This window comes from Puma concolor, chromosome D3 (genome assembly GCF_028749965.1).
Source record: "Puma concolor isolate L17-30 chromosome D3, mPumCon1.1.hap2, whole genome shotgun sequence".
Classification (NCBI taxonomy): Eukaryota; Metazoa; Chordata; class Mammalia; order Carnivora; family Felidae; genus Puma; species Puma concolor.
The window spans coordinates 19,132,096-19,157,979 of NC_141678.1; the positions used below are offsets into that span (position 1 = coordinate 19,132,096).

At 53.6% G+C, this 25,884-nt stretch overlaps 1 protein-coding gene across 8 annotated transcripts in view; it reads left to right on the forward strand.

Moving 5' to 3' along the window:
• Window positions 1-25,884, forward strand: part of CABIN1 (calcineurin binding protein 1) — a 155,702-nt gene that overhangs the window by 89,874 nt on the left and 39,944 nt on the right. For all 8 annotated transcript variants that reach the window (XM_086681950.1, XM_086681957.1, XM_086681956.1 and 5 more), the window contains 2 exons: window positions 4,069-4,400; window positions 19,634-19,747. In XM_086681950.1, the coding sequence (XP_086538076.1) occupies window positions 4,069-4,400; window positions 19,634-19,747 (446 nt within the window). The remainder of the gene's footprint in view (window positions 1-4,068; window positions 4,401-19,633; window positions 19,748-25,884) is intronic.

Consider the following 25,884-nt stretch of genomic DNA (forward strand, 5'->3'; position numbering starts at 1 on the left):
GGGATACTCTCTTTCCCCCTCTCTTTCTCAAAATAAATAAATGCTTTCTCTCTCAAAATAAATAAATAAAACATTTTACCAAAAAGTAAAAAGGAAGTTCAAGTAGAACCATAGTCATGGCAGTAGCTCGTAGGCTTGAAGGGAAGCATCTTCTGTGGATACATCTCTCCACTCTAAGCCCAGCTTTTCCTGGTAACTACAGTGAAGTTGGTGAACTTCCTGTTGGAAATTGGTGAACTTCCTGTTGGAGAGTTGGTACAGCAGAGAATGTGTTCTGAGCCCGTGTGAGGCAGACAGCATAGGGAGCAGTGCGCTTCTCCAGGCCTGGCCCTGGTTAGTGGTGGTCTCTGACACACTCTCCTCTGGGCTCCCAGTGGGCAGGAGCTCTGGCCACCAGGGCTCCCATGGTTTTTGGCGCCCTGCAGAGAGCCAGGATATGGTTCTGGGCCAGGGCTGGGTGTGTGTCCCATACCCCAGCTCTTCAGGTGCACCCTCACGGACAGCCTTGCCCCCAGCCTGCTGCTTCTCTCACGGTCAGTGTCCCAGAGCTCACTCGCAAATTTCGTGGGAGTTGTTTGACAGCAGGGCACAATGGAGCCCAAGTCTGTGCCAGGCCCTGGGTGCTGAGTCGAAGCAAGAATGGTTCTGACATTCATACCCCTCCTGATGCCCAGGTGCCCTCCCTCCCGTGGCATCCAGCAGATGCCTCTTGACTTCTCCATTCTGCTTTGTGTCAGGGTGCCTCCAGGAAGGAGCTTTCCCCACAAATGACTCTCCAGCTAGTTGAAGCTCACCTTCTTAGGAGTCAGAGCTTCAAAAAATGTCTAAAGTGAATGGAGCAACAGTAAAGGTTTATTTTGTTTTGTCTTGTTTTTATTTTATTTTGTTTTATGTTATGTTATGTTATGTTATGTTATGTTATGTGTTATGTTATGTTATGTTATGTTATGTTATGTTATGTTATGTTATGTTATTTTATTTTATTTTAGAGAGAGAGAGCACGTGAGTCAGGGAGAGGGGCAGAGGGAGAGAGAGCCTGACCTGGGGCTTGATCCCATGACTCTGGGATCATGGCCTAAGCTGAAATCAAGAGTCAGACGCTCAACCGACTAAGCCACCCAGACCCAGACTAAGTCTGAAGGTTTATTTTTTTTTTTTTTTTTTTTTTTTTTTTTTTTTTTTTAAATTTTTTTTTTTTCAACGTTTATTTATTTTTGGGACAGAGAGAGACAGAGCATGAACGGGGGAGGGGCAGAGAGAGAGGGAGACACAGAATCGAAACAGGCTCCAGGCTCCAGGCTCTGAGCCATCAGCCCAGAGCCTGATGCGGGGCTCGAACTCACGGACCGTGAGATCGTGACCTGGTTGAAGTCGGACGCTTAACCGACTGCGCCACCCAGGCGCCCCAAGGTTTATTTTTTTAATAGAGGGAAAAGCTGCCCAAATTTCATTCTCTAAACAGAAGTGAACTCTGTTAATTACTCTGAGGGCAGAATAGTTTGTCAACAGCCTATGTGGTCCTGACAGTGGACACGGGTGCCCAGCCCGGGCCCTCCCTGCTACCTGGACCCGGGGCAGGATATGGGCCAAGGGTGCTGGTACAGCTACCAGCCACTTTGTTCAGGGACCACCATCCCATGGCTGCACCTGCCTCTTCTAGGTCAAGTAGAGGCCTGGTGATGATGCCTGAGTGCCTTGCACAAGGCAGGGGTGGCAGTGGCAGAGTGGGAGGTGGCCTGATGTGTGCACTCTGGGCATGCTAAGCCAGTCCTCATTGCCAGCAGCAGCACCAGAGTGGCCAGAGCATTGCCTTGCTTGCTTTTTATCTTTAGGACGAAGTCTCCTCACTTTTATGCTGCCAGGGTTAGGACTAGGCATCCTAGCTGGGAAGCACTGTGTGGGCTTATTGACGTTTCTGACTTCCCCCCTTTCTTCCACTAATGTGACCTGTGAGGCTCTTTCAGCTGTGGAGTGGACACTGTGTGTGAGGCACATCACCCATGTCTCCTGCACCTCTTCAGGCCACCCAGATCCCTGAGTAGCTAGGTTTTTCATTCACTCTGGCATCACTACTTTTTTTCCCTTTTTTATTTTATTTTATTTTTTTTTTTAATTTTTTTTTTTTTCAACGTTTATTTATTTTTGGGACAGAGAGAGACAGAGCTTGAACGGGGGAGGGGCAGAGAGAGGGAGACACAGAATCGGAAACGGGCTCCAGGCTCCGAGCCATCAGCCCAGAGCCTGACGCGGGGCTCGAACTCCCGGACCGCGAGATCGTGACCTGGCTGAAGTCGGACGCTTAACCGACTGCACCACCCAGGCGCCCCATTTCCCTTTTTTAATGTGTTTTCAGACATGCCTTCTGACCTCTCTTTGGATAAATTCTTGACCCTGTGCTCACTGTCCATAGGAGATGTGTTCCTGTGTGTCTTTGTGTGTGAGCACACACTTAGCACCTTATCTGAGCCCTTGGGAGGTCTTTATCTTCATCCTATTTCCCCATCTCCCTTATGCCTAGCATAGGGCTGGGCCCAGAGTCATTGAGAACGTGTTTGTTGAGCCACATTTGAAATGTGTCCCTTGAATTGAACACTAGAAATCAGGCACATTTGTAAGGCAGTGGTGTCCCCGTAAGATGCCAGCCCTGAGCAGACTCCTAGTTGCTGTCATTGTGCTCTGAGTGGGGTGCCTGTGGGACCTAAGTGGTTTCCTGAGCTCCCCTGAGAAGAGAGCACAGTGTCAAGATCAGATGTGACCTGCTTTTCAGTCATTCATTCGGCTTCAAACTAGACCCTGTGCTAGGCTCTGGGCAGTGGGGGAGGGGGAGACACCCGTGCATAAATGCAGTGGGATCGGTGACATCAGAGAGGTGGGCACACAAGGCACTCTGCAAACCCCACCTTGGGGCCCAGGAGGCCTGCAGGAGAAGGTGACAGTGAGTGGAGTCCTGAAGGATGAGAGCGAGTGGGTGAGGCAGGGGAGGGTGTGCAGACGGTGAGTCCAAAAGGAACAACAGTGTTCCCAGTGGGAACAACCATGTTCCCAATGGTTGGTTTCAAGGTGTGAGGCCCAGAGGGTAGGTAGGAGGGATGACAGGACTGACAGGAGGTAGCCTTGCGTGCTGTGATGAGCAGCTTGGCTCTGTCTTGCTCAGATTCTTTCCTTAGCAAAAAGAACTCGATGTGCACCTGATGTCTTTTTGCTTAAACCTGATGATGGTTTTGCTTAGGGGAACTTGGGACCTTAGTCCTTGACCACTCTTCCCTACCGCAGCAGGCCCCAGCCTCCTTTTGGCTGCCACTACAGTTGGAAAAGGTTGACAGGCTGAGGACAGGAAGGAGCTCAGCCCACAGTGGCTGACAGGCTTCAGCATTAGTGCTGGGCTACTTCTCTGGCCTCCTCCAGGCAGGCCTTCCCAAACTCCTGGGTGCCTGACAGGCCACCTTCCCCTCACTGCTTGCCCCCATCCTCTTCCTTCAATCCTTCCCTCCTGGGCCAGTCTCCTTCTCCTGCAGCCCCTGCCACCCAGCTTGGGCTCTCCTGTGTGTGAGCTCTTGGTTCACGCACAGTTGCAGCAGCAGCTCTGGAGAAGGATGTCGGGTAGGCTGTGGGCAGAGGTGCTAAGCGGCAGAGCAGGTGCAGTTCTTTGTGCGCCTTTCCTGGCTGTTTTATTCCATGGTTGTGGCAGCCACACCTTCCTTCTGTGGACTGCTTCCCCATGCACCTGCATAGGCCTAGGAGGCGGGACAGCCTTGTGCTGCCATTCAGAGGGGGGACTCAGAGCCCCGCTTGCCACCCCCACCGTCTGCAGCTTCGGGGCCCCTCTGCTGCATGCCAGCTGGGACATCCTGTTTCACAGGGGAGGAGAGTGGGAGGCTATGGAGGCCTCAGCCAGCAGGGGCAGAGCCAGCACCAGGCCCCATGCCTCCTACTGGGTCTGTTGGGTCCAGCAGCTGCGTAGCAAGGGCACAGACTTAGCTGTGCCTTTCACCTCAGTAAGATTACTCCTTACTCCTGCGGGGGCAGGGATTAAAACTGAGGTGACTTTCTTTTTCTTCTCACCCACAGGGAAAACTGAGGAGTCCTTGGAGAGCACGGAAGGCTTCCGGGCCACAGAGCAAGGCAGCCAGAAGCCTGCTGCAGACCCCCCGGCCTCTGCCTGCATTGCTGCCAAACCCCCAGCATCTGCACCTGCCCTGTGGGATGGGAGGAAGAGAGCGGACACCCTGGGGGAGCCCGCAGCCTTTCCCCAGGGGCTGCCGGCTGGGGCAGAAGAGCAGCGCCAGTTCCTCACCGAGCAGTGCATTGCCTCCTTCCGCCTGTGCCTCAGCCGCTTCCCCCAGCACTATAAGAGCCTCTACCGACTGGCCTTCCTCTACACCTACAGCAAGACCCACCGGGTGAGCGAGCTGCCAGCCCATGGGGGGCGGGAGAGGGGTTTGATCTTCCCACGGCCCAGGAGCATCTCTTGAGTGTCGGTGGGCAGAACAAACCCAGGTGGGAGCTGCCAAAGGTCTTGGGTAGCGGTGCATGGGAGGGGTGGGACAGGAGAGATGCAGGAGGTGAGTCCACACAAGAGTGGTCCAGCTTTCCAGGTGAGAGTTGGTGAGGACCACGGGTCACAGGAGGGATCAAGGGAGGAGCGGGTATAGGGGCTGCTCCCAAAGCAAGATCACAGGCTCAGGTACTGCTGCGGGCTGAAGGGTGAGGGCCTACAGGCTCATCAGCTCTTGCCTGTGAGGGCCAGTGTGGCGACTCTTACTCCACTGTCCGGCTTCCTCTCCACTTCTGTTCACCTGTCCTCCTCAGCATGGCCCCACAGGCATATCCCCAGATGCCCTATAGAGATCCCCCTCCTCTCTGGCCCAGGGCTTTGCTGCAGGCTCTGTCCCCTCTGGCCGCATCTTGCGGAGAGGCCTCCTCACCATCATCCTGCCCCTGGGCTCGCCTCTCCAGTACAGCTGCCAGAACCATCTTCACAGCCTCTGCTGCATGGGGGTTGGGTGCCGACAGCCTCCTCCAGCTCTTTTTGGAAAGCAGATGATGTAGCGATTCTTAACAGCTGTGCCCCAGGCTTAAGCTCTCTCAGGGACTTCCCAGCCAGACGGCTTCTGCTGGCAGGTAGCATCTGTGCAGGGAGTGTGGCATGTGTGTTCTTTCACTCTTCACTTACCCGGGAGGCACTGGAGACAGTGTCCTGGTCGTGGTGCCTGCCCCCATGGAGGTACATTCTAAGGGACAGGCAGATTGTAAAACACGGAAACAAGCAAATAAAGCTAGTCCCATTGTGACACATGCTAAAGAGAAGATAATGGGATACACACAGGAGTGGGGGTGCTGCTCTGGCACCATGAAGGCACCCATTAATCTGAAACCTGTAGGGTGGCCGTGGCAGAGTGGGGGACAGTGGCAGTTTGGAGGACAGGGAGAGAGCCCAGATCAGGCAGATTGCCTGAGCATTTGGCAGTGTTGGGTGAGCCAAACTGGTGTGGGCAAAGGCCAGAGAGGGCCAGGGTGGTGGGGTTAAGCAGGGGCAGCCTTTGGAGTCTGTCTGTGGTCTCTATTTTCATCTGGCTCCCTTACTCAGTCAGGTCCTGGCTCAGAAACATCTTCCTCCCAGAGGCCCTCTGCCGGCCCCTTCTCACCAGCCTCTGTGGGACCTTTGAAGAACCAGGAAGGACAATTGGCCAGAGAGATGGATCTTGGCTTGGCAATGGTTACATGACAGGAAGTTGTTACTTGATAGAATTCTGTTTGGGGGCTAGGCACAGGTAGGTGCCCTGTCACAGTTGTATCTGCCCAAAATGCTCACAGGGTTTGGTTGGTTTTTGTCAGAGCAGAACAGGGGGAGCTGGTGTTGGCAGGCTTGGTGAAGGAAGGGGTCTCACTCTGAGCATTGTCTCTCCAGAGCATCTGACTTTTCTGGCTGCAACTGCCATGCCTCAGCCTGGGTCCCTCCATGCACAGCCTGTATTTTGCAGTGGACCTTACCTCTAGTGCCCTAGGCCTTCTGAACCCAGGCAGGCAGACCTGGGTTTTAATAAAACCTCCTCTGCAGCAATCTTCAGGGGTGGCTGACACTGCCCCTGCCCCCTACCATGTTCCGGTGCTGCTTTGGGAACTTTCCTTCTTTTCCTCTTTTGGGAGCAGCAGAGCCCAGCGCAGGAACTCTCATGAGTCTCAGTTGGAAGGGACACTGGCACCCATCATCTGGATCTCCCCAACCTTGGGCATCCCCCTCTTCAGATGCTCCCCCAAGCAGTTGTGCAGCCCTTGCCAGCTGGGGTCAGCTCTTAGCAGGACTTGGAGTTTCCCAGGGTGAGCCAAATCTTCCCCACACAGTAGCAGGTGGCCTTCTCCAGAAGCCGATGCCATGAAAGAATTTGGAGTGCAAGATGCCTATTAGGGACCAGCCACTGTGGAAAGGAGGGGAAGATGTGGGGTTGGATGGAGAGAGATTTGAGGGAGAGCCCCATTAAATGGCTTTAGTCTGAGCGCAAAGGACCAGTGCATGTAAAGGGCCCCACCCGGTACCAAGCATAGTGCTGTTTTCACAACCTGTCCCCTTGCTGGGTGAGTTTTTTAAAAGTAGAAAGCAGCATCTATGTCAAAAACATTAGAGAGGGGATAGCCACAGCTCTGCTAGCCTAAAACAAAAGCCATTTTGTGTGTTATTTCCCAGCTCTCGGGCACACACACCATTGACTATCACTTCTGAGGCTCTAAGTACTCAGGCCGAGGAGGTGGGGATCTTGTTCTGTCCACTTTCCATCTAGATACCTGGCTCAGGGTCACACAGGGGTGAGTGATAGCCTGGGACTGGCTTGGGTAGTCTCGCCCCAGCCTAGCTGCTCCACTACTTACCCCACCATTAGAGCATCCGTGCTCAGTTTGCCATTTTGCTATTTCGTCGAATGTCCCCCAGGTCATTTTGGTCATCCTGATGGTCTACAGGGAGGGTGGATCCCGGTCAATCCAGCCGTCCCTGTTGGTGGGAATGGAGGCTGCCTTGGCTTCCTTCCCAGAAAACCCTGCACAGCCATCAAGCTCTGTTTCTGTCACGGCTCTTCTGTTAGCTGCATTTCCAGGTTGGGTTCCTTGGCTTTCTGAAATGGAATGCTGGTCTTGATTCCGGAAGAGATCCCCTTCCTTACATAGCAATTGTGTGTGGGTGCCAGGTATGCTTCGGGAGCTCTCCAGGCTGCCACACCCTAGGCCCCGGTGCATCCGGGCAGCGCCACTGGCTTCTTTGCTTATTTCACTCAGAGACCTTTGCTGAGCAGCAGGTGTCACCCCAACTTGAATGGTAGGTTGTTAATACCTCACTGCACTGAGAGCCTGAGTTGGGGCTGACCCTGTCTGGGACATGCCATTGTCCTGGGGCCTGGGTATCAGCTTGTCCACAGATCTGGGGGACACAACTGGTGCTCTCACTGACTAATGCAGAACCATTAGCTGACAAGCAGCGACTGCTTTCCAAACACAGCTGTTTGGTAACAAATGCTTCCTGCTGTATATATTTAACAGCAACACATTTCTTCATAAAATCCGCCTGTGGGCTTGGCAGTGGCATTTTCCTATTGCCATCTTCTGGCTCAGTGGCCAACTGGCAGGAACATCCATCATCCCTGCCTTCAGAGAGACCCCGGGGGCTGTGCATATTGACTCTGGATCCCTCAGGTCTTTCAAGTGCCCCCAGCTAAAGCTCTGTTCAGTTCAGAGCCTCCCCCCCCCCCCCCCCCACTTCCCATTCCAGGCCTTTATGGAGAGACTGCCCTCAGGACACAGGGAGCCACTTGCTTAGCTGCTGGCAGCAGAATTTCTGGGGGAGGGGGAGCGAATGTGGGCTCGCCTGGGTTCAGATCCTGGCTCTGCAGGGGTGGGGGGCTCCTCTCTTGTGATACTTGCACAGAATTATTGTGACAGTGAGGTGGGGGTTTGGGGCCCCATACGCTGGCCCTCAGCCAAGATTCCTCCTCTCCCCTGCCATTGGGCCTCTCCCCAGGACTCCAGAGCCCATTTCCTTAATGTCAGCATCTCCCATGGCTCCTGGTCTCTCCACTAGACCTTCTGAGGGCTGAATCCACCCCTCAGGGACCCTTGATGCCTGTTTAAGGCCGCCCTCCTGCCCAAGGCTGGCTTTGTTGGGCACAGGCTAGCCCCTGCACTTCCCAAGGTGGGCCTCCCACTATCCTCCACCGAGGGCCAGGGGCACCTGAGGAAGCAGGACTCCCTAGAGCTCTCCACACCTTAGGGAAGATCACACATGCTGATGGCCATAAGGGCCCTAAGTCTAGCTATTGCATCACTTACAATCACCAAGATTACACTCTTCTCCAGGATTTTGAGTCCTGTGCTGTCAGTCCATGCTTAGAAAAACCTGTGTCCTTGAGTCCACCTGAGCAGCCCAGGAGGGAAACCACATGGCATTGGGACCTTTCATCCTGAGAGTTCTGAAAGTCACTAATGGGATCCAGAAAGAAGACTGAGGCATGGGTGCCCCTGTCCCAGTTCCCCCTACCTGCTGTCTGTGGCTCAGCTGGGGAACTGAGCCCTTCAGCACCTCCTGCCACAAGTGGTCTAGGAGAGTGAATTATAAGATGGTCCCTAGAGCCATAGTCTTGAAAAAGAACAAACTTGGAGGACTCACACTTCCTGGTTTCAAAACTTACTGCAAATCTATAGTAATCAAAAACTGTGGAATATTATTCAGCCTTAAAAGAAGGAAATTCTGATACATGCTACAATGTGGGTGAACCTTGAGGACACTATGCTCAGTGAAATAAGCCCAGCACAAAAAATCAAACACTAGATGATTCCATATAGTGAGGGATCTAAAGTAGTCAAAATCAGAGAGACAGAAAGTGCAGTGGTAGTTGCCAGGGGTTAGGGGAGAGAATGGGAATTGTTTAATCAGTATAGAGTTTCAGTTTGATAAAATGAAAAAGTTCTAGAGATTTGTTGCACAGCAAAGTGAATATATTTAACACTACTTAACTGTACACTTTAAAATGGCTAAGATGAGGGACACCTGGGTGGCTCAGTCAGTTGAGCCTCCGACTCCGGCTCAGGTCGTGATCTTGCGGTTCATGGGTTTGAGCCCCGCGTCGGGCTCTGTGCTGACACCTCAGAGCCTAGAGCCTGCTTTGGATTCTGTGTCTCCCTCTCTTTCTCTGCCCCTCCCCTGCTCACGCTCTGTCTGTCTGTCTGTCTGTCTGTCAGAAATGAATAAACTTAATAATAAATGAATAAATAAATAAAATGGGTAAGAGGATAAATTTTAGGTGTTTTGTGCCACAATTGAAAATAAACAGTGTGGGGGTGCCTGAGTGGCACAGTCGGTTTAGCATCTGACTCTTGGTTTCCGCTGAGGTCATGATCTTGTGGTTTCGTGGGTTTGAGCCCTGCATCAGGCTCTGTGCTGGCAGTGCAGAACCTGCTTGGAATTCTCTCTCTCCCTCTCTCTCTAGCCCTCCTCCACTTGTGCTGTCTCTGTCTCTCTCAAAATAAATAGAAAAATTAAAAAAAATAAACAGCGTGGTACTAGTTTAAGCATAGATGTGTAGATCAACGGAATAGAACTGGGAGCCCAGAAACAAAGGCATACATCTATGGTCAATTGATTTTTGACAGGGGTGCCAAGATACTTCAGTGGAGGAAAGGACAGTCTTCTTAACAAATGGTGCTGGGATAATTGGATATCCACATGCAAAAGAATGAAGTTGGACTCCTGCTTCGCACCATGTTCAAAAATGAACTCAAAATGTATCAGAGAGCTAAGCTTCAGAGCTAAAAGCTATAAGACTCTTAGAAGAAAACATAGATGTCAATCTTCATGACCTTGGACTAGGCACAGGTGACAAATAACAAATAAATAATACAGTAGTAACAATAATAAACAGGACACCATCAAAATTAAAAGCTCGTGCTTCAAAGGACATTGCTGAAACGAAGATGGTCCACAGAAAGGGAGAAATATTTATAGGACACACGCAGGCACACCTCGTTTTACTGTGCTTCACTTGACTGCACTTTGCAGATACTGTGTTTTTTACACATTGAAGGTTTGTGACAACCTTGTGTTGGGCAAGTCTTTTGGCACTGTTCTGGCAGCATTTGGTCACTTTGTGTCTCTGTGTCACATTTTGGTGATTCTCGCAAAAATTCATACTTTTTTCTTTATTATTATAGTGATCTGTGATCAGTTATTATGACTTGCCGAAAGCTCAGATGGTGGTTAGCAATTTTTAGCAATAAAGTATTTTTAAATTAAGATATATGCGTTGGGTTTTTTTAGACATAATGTTGTTGACACGTAATAGACTATAGTATAGCATAAACATAAATCTTATATGCACTGGGAAACCAAAAAGTTCATTTGACTCACTTTATTTTGATATTCACTTTATTGTGACTCGAACTGAATCCACAATATCTCTGAGTATGCTTATATGTGGTAAGGGACTTGTACCTAGAATATATTAAAAACAAAAAACCCAAAACCTTACAACTAAATAATTAAAAGCCAACCCAACGTAAAAGGAGGCAAAGGATCTGAATAGACATTTCTGCAAAGAAGATATACAAATAAATGTCAAATAAGCACAGGAAAGATGCTCAGTACCATTAGCCATTAGGGAAATGTCAATCCAAACCACGTTGAGATACCACTTCACACCTGCTAGGCTGGCAGCCTCTCCTGCTGGGGGTCTGGGGGTGCAGGAGCAGCCACTGCCCTGCTGGCAGTTCTGTGGGGGGACAAGGGAGTTGGGCACCAGGACTGTGTCTCCTGTATAGAGACCAGAGTTTGTGAACACTGGTGGTGCTTTCCAGGGCTGGTTTCCTCTGTGGAGGGGCCTCTTGTTTGGGTTACTGCCTCGCCTAAACTTCTTCGTTTTGTGCTTGTCGTTTGGTCTTAACTTGGGGAATGTTCTTCCTTCTTTGCTCCTGTGGTCCTCCCAGGTCACTTGATGTCTTAAGAGAAAGGCTGAGAAGCATACACCAGCGTGGAGTTGAGACAGGCCGGCCCGGGCAGCTCCTCGGTATTGTTTCTCACAGCACCCTGCCCAGCAGGGCGAGCAGGAAACTGAGGCTCAGAGGGGATAGCAGCTTGTCTCAGACCCCTTGGTGAGGATGTTGCAGGGCCTGTACTCTGCCCCGAGGAGTTGGCCAGCTGATGAGGGCCTCTAGGACTCAGATCTTTATTCTGCTTCTACTTTCCTTTTGGGAGAGACTGAGGCCTAGCCTAGGTCCTTCACCTGGCCAGGTGTGTGGATGCCCAGCTTCTTGCTAAAGCCCCACGGCAGCTGCCTGGCAGCATCAGGCTGAACCAGGAAATGTTTACTAAGAGCCCTTGTGTGACAGGCTGGTGGTTTAGCAGAAGCAAGGCTGTCCTACCAGCCCCCTGTGAGAGCGGTGGCCACACAGTAATTGGGCTGCTGCTGGTCAGTGTGGCCGGAGTCAGGTAGTGAGCTGGAGCTGGAAGTGAGGAAGGAGAGGAGAAGGGCCTGTTCTATGGGAGAGGCCACCTTCCTGGAGCTCGGCAGACAGCCAGTTTCTGGGCCCCGGGCTGGGACTCTGCTCATCTGGCCCCAGCACTGCCCGAGTCAAGGCTTGGCCTTCATTCGACCTGTGCGTGGCCAAAAGGTTTTCCTCCCACTCTCCTGGACGGGCGTGAGCCTTGCTGGCTCTGCTGTGGGATGAAACCCACCTTTTGCTGTGTGGCTTCACACACAGCAGCCGGAGCAGCTCTCAGATACAGTTAGCACCCTGTTGTCACCAAGAGGTGACACCCAGGTGAGGATTGCTCAGGAACCTGAGGTGTGAGATGGGGAAGGGGCTACTCAGCCTGCTTTGATCATAGGCATGACTCCCAGACCCTATGATTAGAGTGCCTCCCCGTCCCACCACTTGTCCCCTTGCCAGCATGCATCCTGGAACCTGAGCCACCCCTCCCGAGGGCCAGCTCCCAGAACCTCACTTGTACTCAGCCAGCTAGCCAACTGGCTTCCAGTTTCAGTCCTGTGGACAGGTTTCTTAAGCTGTCAAGTGGAGATAACAGCACCTTGGTTATAGGTTTTCTTGTGAGGAAAAGTGAGTTAATGCTTTTTTGCCAGCTGGGAAGCATATATACCAATGACAAGAGCAGCCTATCTTGCAAGCCCCACATGCACTCCGCTTTGATGGGAGCAGAGGCCACTCACTCTGAGCAGTGCTCTGTCCCTGTCCCAGTGTACTCCCGCAGGCAGCTACACAGCATCGTGGCCAAGCCCTGTTACAGTGCATCCTCCTGATGGCATATGGCGGGATGGTGGCCTGGCCGCTCTGGCCTAGTCATACCTACTTCTCTGGCCCAGAGCCTTTGTGGGGTGAGCCCAGGCCCCAGTGTCTGTTTAGGACTTGTTTGGTTTGAAGCTACCTCCTACCAGAAGAGTCCCAGCAGTACTGCTTCTGCCTGTAATCTCCAGAAAAGTCACTGACATTTGACTTGGGAGTCAGTTTATGCTCTGGTGTGAGCTAGGGCAAGAGTCTGGCCAGCTGGGCTGTGAACCTCTGCCCTCAGCCATCTGTCGTGGGTAGTTTCCCACCCGCCTGTGCCACTGGCACGTGTGGAACCTGCAGAGCTGGCTTAAACAAGAGGGTCCGTGAGGAAGGCTGTGTACTATCTGACTGGGTGGGTGTGAAGGGAGTCCTCCAGGCTGTGACACAGCCGCCCCCGGCAGAGCCTGCGAGATCCTGCTGCATACATGCAACTCAGTGTCCCAGGAACAGGTGGCATTCCCGGCCAGACAGCAGGACCAGGCATGAGGAGGGCATGCTGACCATCCCTTCAGTCCCTGTTCCCTTTCTGTATATGCAAAACGATGCTGTGCCCCAGGCTTCCCACACAGAAGCCCTGGGCTGCCGCACATCCTGGCCAGCCAGGCTCTTGTTAAGCTTTCTGTGATTTACAAAATGAAACTGAAGATTTTTCTCAACTTTGGGATCTCAATAATGCATTCCAAAGTCTCTGCAACATGGTTTGAAGATTTTGCTGTACCTTTGGGTGTCAGAAGAGAGAGCACCGATGGTCTGCATTAGGCCCACTGCTTTCCTTGTCCTCTCTCAGGAAAGAGGAGGGATCTGGATCCCAACAGTTCGAATGGGTTGAGTACTCCACTAGCAGCATCCGGTACAGATAATACTCAGTTTGGAAAGAAAACAAACTACCACCACCTCATCATCCCGCAGACCACTACGTGGCAGAACTCCTTGTATTTTAGTGTCGTCCCCTCGTTGCCCCCTCGGCATGGTTCCTATGCATCTCTGCGGGTTCATTCATTCAGCAGCTGTCCCCTGTGTTGTCACGTGCCAGGCCCTGTGTGAGGTGCTGGGATACAGTGGTGTACACAGCAAAACCCCTCCCCTCGAGTGCACACAGAGGGAATGGAGAGTAGAAACATGCCTGATGGCGGTTAATGATGTGTCTGGAAGAAAGAGAAAGCTGCTAAGGGGGTGCAGTGGGGGAGTGCGGCTATTTAGGCAGGGAGGTCTGGGAAGGCCTCTCTAAGCACAGACCTGAAGCTGGTGAGGGAACTAGCCAAAGGAGAGGCTTCTGGGTGGACAGCACAGCCAACACATGTGCCTTGAGACAGGAGCGGCCCTGGTGGGCCAGAAGCCCGTGTGACCGGCTGGGCAGCGAGGAGAGGGGAAGAAGATGCAGTCAGAGCTCCTGAGGGCCTGATCGGGCAGGGGGGAGTTGTGGGGCAGCATTTGAAGTGAGGTGAGAGCTACCACAAGGTTGTGTGTGAAAGACTGGCTGCTGTGTAGAGAGTAAAGGGATTTGCCAGTCACAGGCCTTCGATGGCTCCATCCTGCTGCTAATCCGAAGAGCCTTAATGAAGGAGGCATTTACAGTGGCCTGGGTGGAGACCAGGAACCCACAGGGCAGGGCTAGTGCAGGGCCCTGGGCCAGCCCTGGGGCGCCTCAGCTGCAGGCTGCCTGTCAGAGCTTTTGGTCCTTGGTGGCCGACCCTCAGCACAGGAGGAGGGAGGGAGCTCAGGATAAATGCTCTGCTCTCATCCCTGCCCTACTCTCTGCTCTCCCACTGGTGCCGCTGGCTGGTCAGACCCACCCAGCAGCAGGGGGTGCACCTCTGTCCTGGCTCTTCAGGTCGGTGTGGGGAGGGCAGAGGATGAGCACTGGCACACTTTGCCAAGTTCAAGGGCAAGTCCAGGTTCTTGGAGAAGATGTGGGAAGGCCCGGCTTGGCAGGGGGAGGGGGCTGCATGGGCAGGGGTGCTCTCCCCAGGACACAGGTGGGGAACTTAGTGCGTTTGTAGACAGCTGCTTTCCTCTGCTATCGTTGGTGTTCTCCAACTGACCCTAAGAGTGGCCTCATGGTCACCGCCACCCGCATTCTTCAAGTGGGCAACCAGGGCTCCAGGAGGCTATAGGACTCTCCCAAGACTGCCAGGCACTCGTTCATTTTTCCTTCAACAAACTTCATTGTGTACCACTCACTGCATGCCCTTGTGGACAACTGCCAGGCAAACCTAGGGCTTCTGAATTACTGTTTTGAAGGAAGAACAGAGAAGGGTGTCTTGAAAGACAGACTTCATGCTCCAGTCTGCCCAGCACATGAGTTCCCAAGCAGTCCCTTTTCCTATAGATTCCTTGAATAAAGGAGCCCAGGGTGATGGTTCTGTCCCAGCACTCCTGCCTCCAGTCCTGGGCGCACCCCCCATCCCCCCACATACTGCCGTACCTTCCTTTCTCAGCACTTCAGACCTTCTCGCTCCTTTCACTCTTTTTACAATATCTGTCGTATTCCTTCTGTGGACCCCTGCTGACCTAGCCCCTGAGGAGCCATCAGTCAAGAAGTCACATGGTGCTCCTGCCCTCACAGGGCTGACAGATGAGAGGGGGCAGACAGCAAAAGCATCAGAGAGTCAGCAGAAGAGGCTGTTTAAGGTGACCATGGGACTGTGGGGACGGTATTAGGGGGGCTGGTGGGGGTGGGGTGAGATGGTGCCTGGCTGAGAGACCTGCAGGGACCAAAGTAGGGGCAGAGGTAAGTGTGGCTGGAGAGCCACACATGATGGGGGAGGGGAAGGAGAGAGATGAGCCTGAGTGTGTGCAGGTAAACTGAGGTATGGAGCTGGCTCTCACTCTGAGGGAGCTGAGGCCTTCAAGCAGAGGAGTCAGGAGGGTCCCTCTGTCTTATGCCAGGCAACAGGCGGTGGAGGACACTGAGGTACCATATGCTTCTGGGGATTCTTCTCCCTGCCTCTCAGCAGGGCTCTGCCCTCCATCTGCCCCTTGTTAGGGCATAGTGCATTCTGCCATCTGTCAGAGGAGGGTGTGTGCACTAAGCCTCAGGGGGCCAATGAATCCCAGGAAGATTGGTGCTGTTATCTGGCAAGTGGCCCCATGGTGTTTCTCCCATTCCCAGAGGTGACAGTAAGCCGAGGCTCCGGGCCAGTGGCGTGTTGACAGCTTGCTCAGGGCCTGAGACCAGGCTGCCTTGGAGCTGTCCCTGGTGGCCAGCTAGGCTTCAAGCACATAGCATGACCCCAGGCAGATTTGTAAAGTGACTTGCCCACCCTGGGGTGAGGGTGCACGATAAAAAGTCCAGGCCTTGGAGTCCTCCGTTCCTGGACCAGAGTGCAAGCCTGGCTCTGCCACTGACTTCCTGACTTGGGGGCCTCGGACCAACTCTTGGACCTCTCTGAGCCTAAGTTTCCTCTTTGGTAAACTGGCACTTACATAGGATGAGGAGTTCTGTGCTGTTCTTAGCCAGGTGGCCTGGTGCCTCTCGCCTCCCCATAGCATGAAGCTGCAGGGCAAACTGCAGTACAGGTGTGTCATGGTGGGTCAGCTCTCCCTGCCCCTCCACTCCCCTCCCAGCCTGGCACTTGTCAGTTACTGGGTAGGTTTCTTTATCGCTATCAGCTCCCACCCGGGGCCTCATACATGCATTAGCTAAGGTCTCTTCTGAGCCGTCTGGACACTGTGTGCCTTTGCCATCGATCAGCTCTCTCTGGCAGTCCAGGGAGATGGCTGGGGAGCCTTGCTCTCTGCCGGTCTGTGGGGGCCAAGTCTGCAGGAGGCTAATTGACAATCCTGATCGGGTTTGGCAGGCCCATGCTTTCTGCACTCTTCTCAAGTGGCTGATTTTCAGGTCTCTAAGAGTGCTGGGACCTCTCCTGCAGCCACCTCCCTTCCTGGTCCTCTACCTTCCACCTGACTGTTCCAGTGGGAAGGGCCATCTTGGTGCAGATGTCATGGGAGAAGCTGCAGAGTGGTAGCAGAAACAGAAGCCATAGAGGGATGTGTGTCCCTGTCCCATAGCCTTAGTGCCTGGAATGACACCTGGCTCAGGGAAGCAGGGTCCCCTCACTCTCTCCACCCTGGCCCTGGTGCTGTTCTCTTGCACGTGTCCCCAGCCACATGGAAGTCTCTGTTGGGTTTTATTTTCTTGATGTTCTTTTTTTTTTTTTTTTTAATGTTTATTTACTTTTTAAAGAGAGAGAGAGACAGAGAGTGAGCGGGGGAGGTGCAGAGAGAGAGGGAGACACAGAATCTGAAGCAGGCTCCAGGCTCTGAGCTGTCAGCACAGAGCTCGACACGGGGCTCGAACCCACAAATCGTGAGATCATGACCTGAGCCGAGGTCTGACGCTTAACTGACTGAGCCACCCAGGCGCCCTTATTTTCTTGATGTTCTTAAGGAACAGCCACCATGGAGATGCTTCTTCGAGCCTTACTTCCCCACCCCCCTCAGACTGCTGCTACTTTTTAAAGGGGTCAACTGGGTACTTCCCATAAGTCCCAAAGGAGCCCCAGAAGAGGCTTTTATGGCATGGCTCTGGGTGTACTGCAGCTCCATCTGGTGTCGTCTCCTGTAGGGGCTTCGCTGACCTACTTAGGCTGGACCAGAGGTGGGTCTCCTTTGTGCCCTATCTCCATGGTCACGGTCAGGTGGGCTCACCTGTCATGTTCAAAGTGCAGGTATTGGTCTTCTGTCTCACGTCCCTTTCTGTGAGGGTCTCCTTTGTGGCTGATTAGACTGGCAGCCTCTCACATCTCACCCAGGAGAGACTTTGAACCAAGTGGCACTGAGACCAAGGGATCATGGCTGAGTACTGATACAGGTTGTGAGCCTCACTCCTGGGCTTCCTGAGTTGTTGCTCTTCCTGCTGGAGGTCTGAAGCTTTATCTTCTCTTTGAATCCTGTGTCCTGGAGCCCAGAGGAGCCCTGATCAGCTTGAACTAATCTGAGTTGGATTTTATTCTTGTAATGAAGCACGCCCGACCCATGCTGTTTCCCTGCTTCGTGCTCAGTTCGTCCATGGCTAGCCCTCCCTCCCCTGGCAGAAGCATCAGGCGAAGCTTGTAACCAACCTCAGGAGGCTTCTGAATGGACTGGTCTGGGAGGCGGGGTCTCTGAGCCAGACTTCTGGGCACAGCTCTGGACATTGGAATGTGAACTGCAGGTTCATGCCCCCTGGGGCATTGAAGCTCAAAAGTTGAAGGCTGGGACTGAGTGACTGAGTATTCACTCTTCCTGTGTGGGGCAGAGTGGCCCCTGTGCTCCTGGTCAAGGGTCAGGGACTGATGCTTCCCAGGTAGCCCCTCCTTAGCCTGTTTCTGCCTCCCCCACAAGGGGGCAGAGAGGAGGTACCTCAGCCTTCAGGAAGCCTAATCATTCACCATGAATGGCTGTAGCATCAGTCTTCGAGGCCCTAGAAAGACCTGAGAGTGCTGGAGAAGTGATGTCTCAGGAGACCATCGCTATGGCTGCTGCTCCCTGACAGCTGCTGAGCCTCAGCGAGAGCAGCCCCCGCACGGCCCTTGGTGTGATTCCTACTCTGGGCTTGCCTTGGTGTTTTGATTGGAGTCTGTAAGAGAGGCAGAGTCTCAGCCTGCTCCTGATCTCAACATGTCAGATGTGTCTGAGCAGGTGTTTGGGCTCAAGGAGGGCTCTGAGCAAAACAGCAAGCCTCCCGAGTTCAGGCTAGAGGGGTTGGCTGTGCAGAGGGCTGTGGACAGTGTGTGCCCTCTCGTCCACCTGGGATTGGCCCTGCTCTCATATGTGTCGGGCTGCCCGTGACCCTCTAGCCCCCAGCCCCACATTGAACCTGCTTAGACCTGCTGGGCAAAGGCAGCCTCGACTTTACGGGTCCTCAGCCTTCAGCCACTCCCAGAGCCAGGCCACGTCCCTGTAGAAAATGGCCTGAGAGTCACTGCCAGGCTTAATCATCCAGGTTTCCCCCAGGAGATGATGCTCTCCCTCGGGCTTCCACAGAAGAGCTAGCTGTGAGGGTGTCGTCCAGGAGATGTGTGCTTGAAACTTTACTTGTCTCCCTCTCAGAGGGACCCTCGTTTCTATATGTCCCCCGTTTCTATATGACTCCCATGGAGTCCTGTCTAGTGCTGGGTGTGGAGGAGCCCTCACCTCCGATGGGTCTCCTGTGGCATATCCCTCTGTGCAGGGGTAGGAGCAGAGGCTCAAGGGCAGGCCAGCGGGGGCTCCAAGCCAGCAAGCCAGGGAGCTGGTGTTTGCACTTTTGCCAGAAGTTGTGATGAGGGGAGCTTTCTTAAGTTTAGCCTGACCAGTAGTGAGCAGAGTGGGAGCAGGTAGGACAGACTTGCAGGCCAAGAAGTAGAAGGCATTAAGCAGTTGGGATGTGAGGTGATAAAGGCCTGGCATGAGGGGTGAGAGAGGCAAGGAAGGGACCTGGATGGGGGTAGGGCAGGAGTACTGATTAGCTGGGGAGGGTGGGCACTGCTCCAAAGAGGAGAGTCTGGTGTGGGGAAGTCCAGGTTTTGGTCCCAGCTCTGCCCCCTGCTGGCTTCTCCCTTGTAAGACCACACTGTCCGGGTGCTGGGGTGAGATGGTGCGTGCAGGGTGCTTAGCTGTGGTCCTGGCCATGGGAGTCTCCACGGGAAAGACCTGAGAGAGGAAGGTGGCAGGCCAGGTTGGCAGTGGGGAAGGGCTGCTCTCTAAGTCAGTGACAAGGCCCCAGAGAAGGCCAAGGCAGCCAGGCGTACACCCAGCCTCTCACACTTGGGCTGGTAGGCTCCTGTTCCCACCCTACCAGGCCCCCTGGGCCTGGGTTCCAAGAGGTGCCATTGCCCAGAGAGCACTGGCCTGAGCACTGTGGATGGAGCCCCCCTCCCCTCCCAGGTACTCAGGCCCCTGGTGTCCTACAGAGATCAGCTCTTCTAAGCCCAAGGTGGCTGTGTCACCAGGTACAATAAGTACTGCTGACACCCTGACAAGTCAGGGCTGACCCTTTAGGACAGCGGGGGTTCCCCTGACAGAAGGTGGGGCACTGGGTCCATGTAGCAGTTTTTCAAGGCTGATCCGGGTGCAGGGTCCCTATCTGTGCCCTTCTTGGGCAATCCGAGGCCACACTCTCCTAAGTCAGCTGTGCTAGGCAGGAAATCAGTTCCGGAAATGTACCCCACAGCCAGATGATCAAAGCCCACAGCCAGAGCTGCCTGGAGCTGTGGGATCGGTGTCTGCAGGAGCCGCTGCTCATCGCTGCTCTGCCAACGCAGCCAGGAAGGAGGGGACTGCCTCCCTTCCCCGTGGGCGCCTCGAGCTGCCCACACACTCACTTCCAACCTACTTCTTGTTTCCCCAGAACCTCCAGTGGGCCCGCGACGTGTTGCTAGGCAGCGGTATCCCGTGGCAACAACTGCAGCACATGCCGGCACAGGGGCTCTTCTGCGAGAGGAACAAGACCAATTTCTTCAACGTGAGTACTTTGCCTTGTTGATTTCCGAGGCTGCTTGCTGCACTGCTTTGCGCTGGAGGTGTGCGAATGGCCTCCCTGGGCGGGTGTTCCCAGGACCACGGCTTTGCGGCATCCTCAGAGGGCGGGCAGGGTGGCGCAGTCGAGAGTGCGCCAGACTCGGGAGTGGGGCCGTGCTTGCCGAGTGACTTCTGGCAAGTCGCTGCACTCTCTGGGCACTGGTTTGCCTGTCTGTGGGGTAGAGGCATGGATAAGCTCTGTGCGTTCTCTAGAGCTCCAGGCATTCTGGGGCAACAGCAGGCAGTGGTGAAGGGGCTCTAGGCTCATGGTCTGCTCCTCTGGAGCAGCTCCATCGGCCCCCATGTGGTCTTGGGCACCTAGGAGATTCTGACTGAAGCCGTGTCTACTGCCTGAAAAACAAGTTTGGACAGTGCTGGGCTTTCGGTGCCCTTCCAGCATTGACGTTCTATGTGGCATAGAGACCCACCCCTTGGCCAGGACATGGCCTGTCACCAAGGCTTGTCTGCTTTCCATCCCTGAGGCCCCCTTAAGCCCACATCTACCCTGCCTGGCCACCCCACCTGTGCCCAGCCTTCCCTCATTTGCTGTGTCCTGCACAGAGATAGCTGACCCCTCACTCTTCCACCTGGAAGTCTCCATCCACCCCTCCCAGGACAGCCAGCTCCCAGCTGGGTGGCTTTGGCAAGTTACCCAGACCCTCTGAGCTATGGTTGCTTCTCTGTTTTCCCGGATTCCCTGTTATGTATAAAAACTGAAGGGTGGGGTTGGCCTGGACAGGAGCTGAGGAGAGTAGGTCTTGGGGCTGGAGGGGTGTGTCAAAGGCTGGTTCTTGAGGCACGTGGCAGTAGGGGCCTCCCCACTGAGAGCCAGCCAGGTGGTAACATGTTTGGGTCCGTGGCTCTTCCCCTCTCCAGGCTATGACCTTCTAGTGGCCAGGCAGGGGCCATGGAGCCTGGGAGCCCTGCCTTTACCATCTCTCTCTGTGGGTATTTTATAGACAAGCAGTAGATGCTGTCAGCCTACACAGGACCAAGGATTGGCAGAGAAAGAGAAACTCTTTCCTGCCTAGATGCCCAGGCCACAGCCATCACCCACAGCAGCCACTGTTCCTCATCCTGCGTGTGTCCTTGCAGAGGGTGTCTGCTTATGTATAAGCCAGTGAGCAGAAATGTACCCAAAGGACTAAGTATTTGTGCTTCTGACCTTTGTTTTTTGGGTTTTTTTTGTTTTTTGTTTTTTGAGTTAAGAACATATCTTGGAGAGTGTTTTAGAACTTGTTCGTTCATTTTAGTAGCTGCATAGTATTCCCGACATGTGGATGTGCCACAACTTACCTGCCCATCCCCCATTGATGGGCATTTAGGTGGTTTCCAGTCTTTTGTTGTTACTGTGTTTCATATATACATCTTTGCCAATGTGGGGATCCATTCAGAGGGTAAATTCCTAGAAACAATTTCCTGGTCAAAGAGTTTGTGGTGCCTTTAAAGTTCTAGAAGAAAGATAGTACCATCCAAAGATCCAGCCCACGTTCCTAAACTTAGATTCATTTTTTTCAGACCTCTTCCACACTGTTACTTTTTTTCATATTTATTTGCTGTTTGGTAGGTGAAAAGTGTTATCATGTTTCATTTATTATTAGTGGGATTGCCCATGATATCACATTAGCAGTTTCACAGTTTTAGTTTTTTTCGGTGCCATTTCTACTCCTGTTAATTTTCTTATTAGGTTGTTAGTCCTTTCCTTTTTGATTTGTAAGAACTCTTTGTCAGTGTTCTGCAAACCTTTTTTCTGTGGCTGCCAAATTGAAGTTAGAGCTAGGCAGCTAGCTAGTTTCCCTGAGTTCCTCTATTAAAAAAAAAAAATTTTTTTTTAATGTTTATTTATTTTTGAGAGAGAGAGGGCAAGCAGTGGAGGAGCAGAGAGAGAGGAAGACACAGAATTTGAAGCAGGCTCCAGGTTCTGAGCTGTCAGCACAGAGCCCAATATGGGGCTTGAGCTCACGGACCATGAAATCGTGACCTGAGCTGAAGTCTGATGCTTAACCGACTGAGCCACCCAGGCTCCCCTTCCCTGGGTTCCTTTATAAAATGAGCTACCATTACTACCTGCCTTGAAGAGTATTGTAGGGATCAAGTTATATAATGGGATATAGCGACCCTACTTCAGGATCTGGCATATGGTAAGTGCTCAAGAAAACAGCCTCCTGGGGCACCTAGTTGGCTCAGTTGGTTAAGTGTCCAACTCCTGATTTTGGCTCAGGTCATGATCTCATGGTCATGGGATTGAGCCCACATTGGGCTCTGTGCTCCCTCCCCTGTTTCTGCGTGTACTCTCTCTCTCCCTCTCTCAAGAAAGAAAAGAACTTCCCTTCTTCTCCCCTCTTACATTGCTGGTATTTGCCCTCAAAGACTACACAGTAATGTTGTAAAGAGAGACCCAACCTCCCTTTCTTCCTCATGGGTGGGCTGCTTACCCTTCCAAACGATAGAGTTTAAGAGGCCGGCACCTCAGAGCTGGAGCACATCTGAACTGGCAGCTGGGTGCTCCAGGCCCCTTCCCCATTGGGCTCACTCCCCGTAGCAGCTCCTGTGGTTTCTGGGGCCATCTAGAAAATGAGTTCTGTAGAAGGGCAGTCAGGCTGCCTGTGGGAGAGGAGGCTGGCAGAGCCCTGGGTGAGCCTGGCACATAGGCAGTGCCTCCCTGTAGCCGGAAGCCCCTGCAGATACAGGCTACACCCAGCACGGACTGGATGTTTTGGGTGTTTTTACCTCCTCTGTGTCAGCTGTTTGTTTCTCTGTGCTTCCCCAATGACCTGCTGCTTTTACCACCCTCGGGTGCTCTCCAGCCCAAGTCCTGGCCACCTCTGCTCTCTCAGCTCTTCTCTGTGGAGGTGGGTTGGGGCTCCTCGTGTTTCTCCAGCCCGAGGCCAAACAGACACTTACACCCCCGTTGCATCCCTGTACTCAAGGGACAGGTGCTCCCAGCTTCTTGGTGACAGGATGGCCTTTGCTGAGCCCACCCTGCCCTGTCCTTGCCACTGTTGTGGGAGGACCCTCAGGGTGGGGATGCACCCTGCCTCATACCCAGAGAGTGCTGACCCTGTGCGCTCTCAGCACGCAAATATGTCTAGCAGATGTGACCAAGTGTGAGGAATGGTTGCCTGCCATATTTACAGAGGAGCATTTAGGGCCCCCTCAGCTGACTCTGCTGGGATGGGGCCATGTCACTGACAGCTGGGGCTGTAGGTCGGGAGGAGCAGGCTGGCTCTTCTCCCTGCCAGTGTGCATTGGGGTTTGATGCCTTAGCCTGGGTGCTAAAGGCACCGGGCTACTAGCACTTGTGAGGAGGTATAGGGAGGGTGAAGGCAGGGGCATCTGGCACCCTGGCCTGCCATCCCTCAAAGACCCCACTGTCTTGGGCCACCAATCCTTGGTGTCACTCACCCAAGGGGCTTTCTGGGCAGCCCCCCTCATCATCCTCAAGGGCCTGGACTAGGGGACCCTCCCATTATTATTTTTTTTAATCTTTATTTATTTGTAAATGTATGTTTGTTTATTTTTGAGAGGGAGAGAGAGCGCAGGTGGGGAGGGGCAGAGAGAGAGAGAGAGAGGGAGACACAGAATCCGAAGCAGGCTCTAGGCTCTGAGCTGTGAGCACAGAGCCTGATGTGGGGCTTGAACGAACCTTGAGATCATGAACTGAGCCGAAGTCGGACGCTCAACTGACTAAGCCACCCAGGTGCCCCAATCTTTATTTATTTTTGAGAGAGAGAGAGAGAGAGAGAGAGAGTGAGTGCACAAGCCAGGGAGGGTCAGAGAGGGACAGAGGATCTGCAGCAGGCCCTGAGCTCACAGCAGAGAGCCTGATGCGGGGCTTGAACTCACAGACCCGAAGATCGTGACCCCAGCCGAAGATGGATGCTCAACCAACTGAGCCACTCAGATGTCCCATTTTGTTGTTTTTTTTTTAAACCTCCCGTTATTTTTTAATGACAATTTCTGAAAATTGTGTGAGTCACATGGGACCACATTGTCACTGCAAACAGTCCAGACACACAATGGAACAGGTGGCCTTCTCAGAGGTGCTTCTGTTGCATGGTTGGGTTGTTCTCTTTTTTCAGGGGTGTGTGTGCAAAATCAGACAAGTTTGTCATGCAGCTTGAGAAAATTGTGTGTGCGTGTGTACGTGCACACATGCTTTTCAGCAACTTTGGGTTTTTTGCTGATGCTAAGTCTTACAGAAGTTTCCCTGTGAGGAGCATAGGCCATCTCACATTTGGAGCTGCCACCCAGTATTGTGTCATGTGAGGGCCACAGTCTCCTTGAGTGGGCACATACGTGGGGCCGGTCTCTGGGCTCCCAGGCAGGCTGTGGTAGGCTTTCCTGTCCATGTCTTTGTGCCGTGTTCCTCTTTGAGTCCCTAGCTGTCTTTGCCTGGCCCAGAGGAGGTGCTTGCTGTTTGTAGACTGATTTCCATTCGTGCCTTTTCGTGTAACAGATGGTCTTTGGGCATGTCCTCCTGGTCCAGCCAGTGCTGGCTGCCGTGATGCCCCTGCCACAGGATACTTGGAGGCTTACAGTAGAGCCCCACATGCCTGTCCCTCTGTGCAGGGTCTCTGTAGGACACCGTCAGGCACATGGGAGAGGCAGGGAACCCTTGAGGAACTTGGATGTGCTGGAGGCAGAGTAGATGCTGTTCTGCCAGAAACAAGACAGGGAGGCCCTCCGGGGTTCGGGGTTAGAGGCACCTCTGGGGGGATCTCCTCAAGGCTGGGCCATGCCTGAGGCAACACTGTGTGTGAAGGGCTAGACAACGCGATGGGTGCTGAAGGGCGGATGAGTGTGACTTTCCTCGTGGGGTCTCCTTGCACATGGGGCTTATCGGGCCCTCTGCACTGCTGGCGGGGGCCCTGTAGCAGTGTAGACGTGGCGTGTAGCAGGGCGCAGCAGTGTGGTTGGATGAGCATGTGAGAGAGAGGAATGAGCTTGGCGCATCTCCAGCCCCACTGCTCCACAACTTGACTGAGAGGGAACGGTTCCCAGCCCACCCCCTTCCTCTGCCGTGGAAAAGCCCTGCTTGCGGGCTGTCTGCCGAGCAGGTTGGAGCTCCTGGGCCACGGCTCCAGCTCTGGAGCGGGCTGGAGCCCCAGCTGAGGGCCTCATTACCTCAGCCCTCTCCCACCAGGCGGAACCGTCTGGTCTTGCCAAAACAGAGCCAGAGTTGTTGAACGTTGTTGGTTGAGGTCTTGCAGCCCTCCCTGCACCGGCGGGGCCTGGCCTGGGCCCTGGCGCCTGTTCTTTGACAGCCTCGGGCGGCACCAGCAGGAGGCATGTGGCTGTGTGATTCAGAGGTGGCCCCTCAGGCCAGCTGTGCAGAACAGGGGCTGGGAAGACAGGGAAGCCCGGGACAGGAGGCATCGAGGTGGGGGTTGCGCCTGGGGGACATATGAGCCCTCCTGAGCCAGTGCTAGCCTTAAGAGGGCTGCAGGGCGGGGAGGGGGGCGTGGCAGGGGACTGTACCTCTCTGGGCAGAGGGGGCCAGGAAAGCAGGCTCAAAGCACACTGTAGAAGCTGAGGGCTCATCTCTGAGTGCCCAGAAGCTTCTACAGCTTCCTATGCAGGTGTGTGCACCTCTGGACAGGTGGGCCTACATAGGCTAGAGCTGGGCTTTTCTGTCCAGAGTGAACTTCTCTCCCTCTTGTAGTTGATTCAGAAACGTTCCCATAGTAACCAAGCCAGAGATGGCTCTCTCTCCTTTCCCAAAATGTTTGCTTATTTTAGTAGGCAGGGTTTTTTCTTGTTTCAACCCAGTTTCCAACCACTGTGAAAGAAGCAAAGGAAACCAAGGGCCCAACTAGCATTGCTTCCTGCGTCTGAGACTGTGCAGGGTGGGCAGCGGCTGTGGCCGGAGTTTGAGGGAGTAGAGGTGAGATGCTGGCTTGCTGGGGCTTGGCTGCCCTGCCACAGTGCCCCCATAGCCACTCTCGCCCTATGTGGGGGTCTGCCTGCAGCTCAGGCAAGCAGTCCGTGGCCAGCAGCACCCAGGGCAGGTCCCCAGGCCCTGGGGCCACTGAGAAGAGCACAGACTTTAGACTCTTGGGTGGGCTCGGCCCCTGGCCA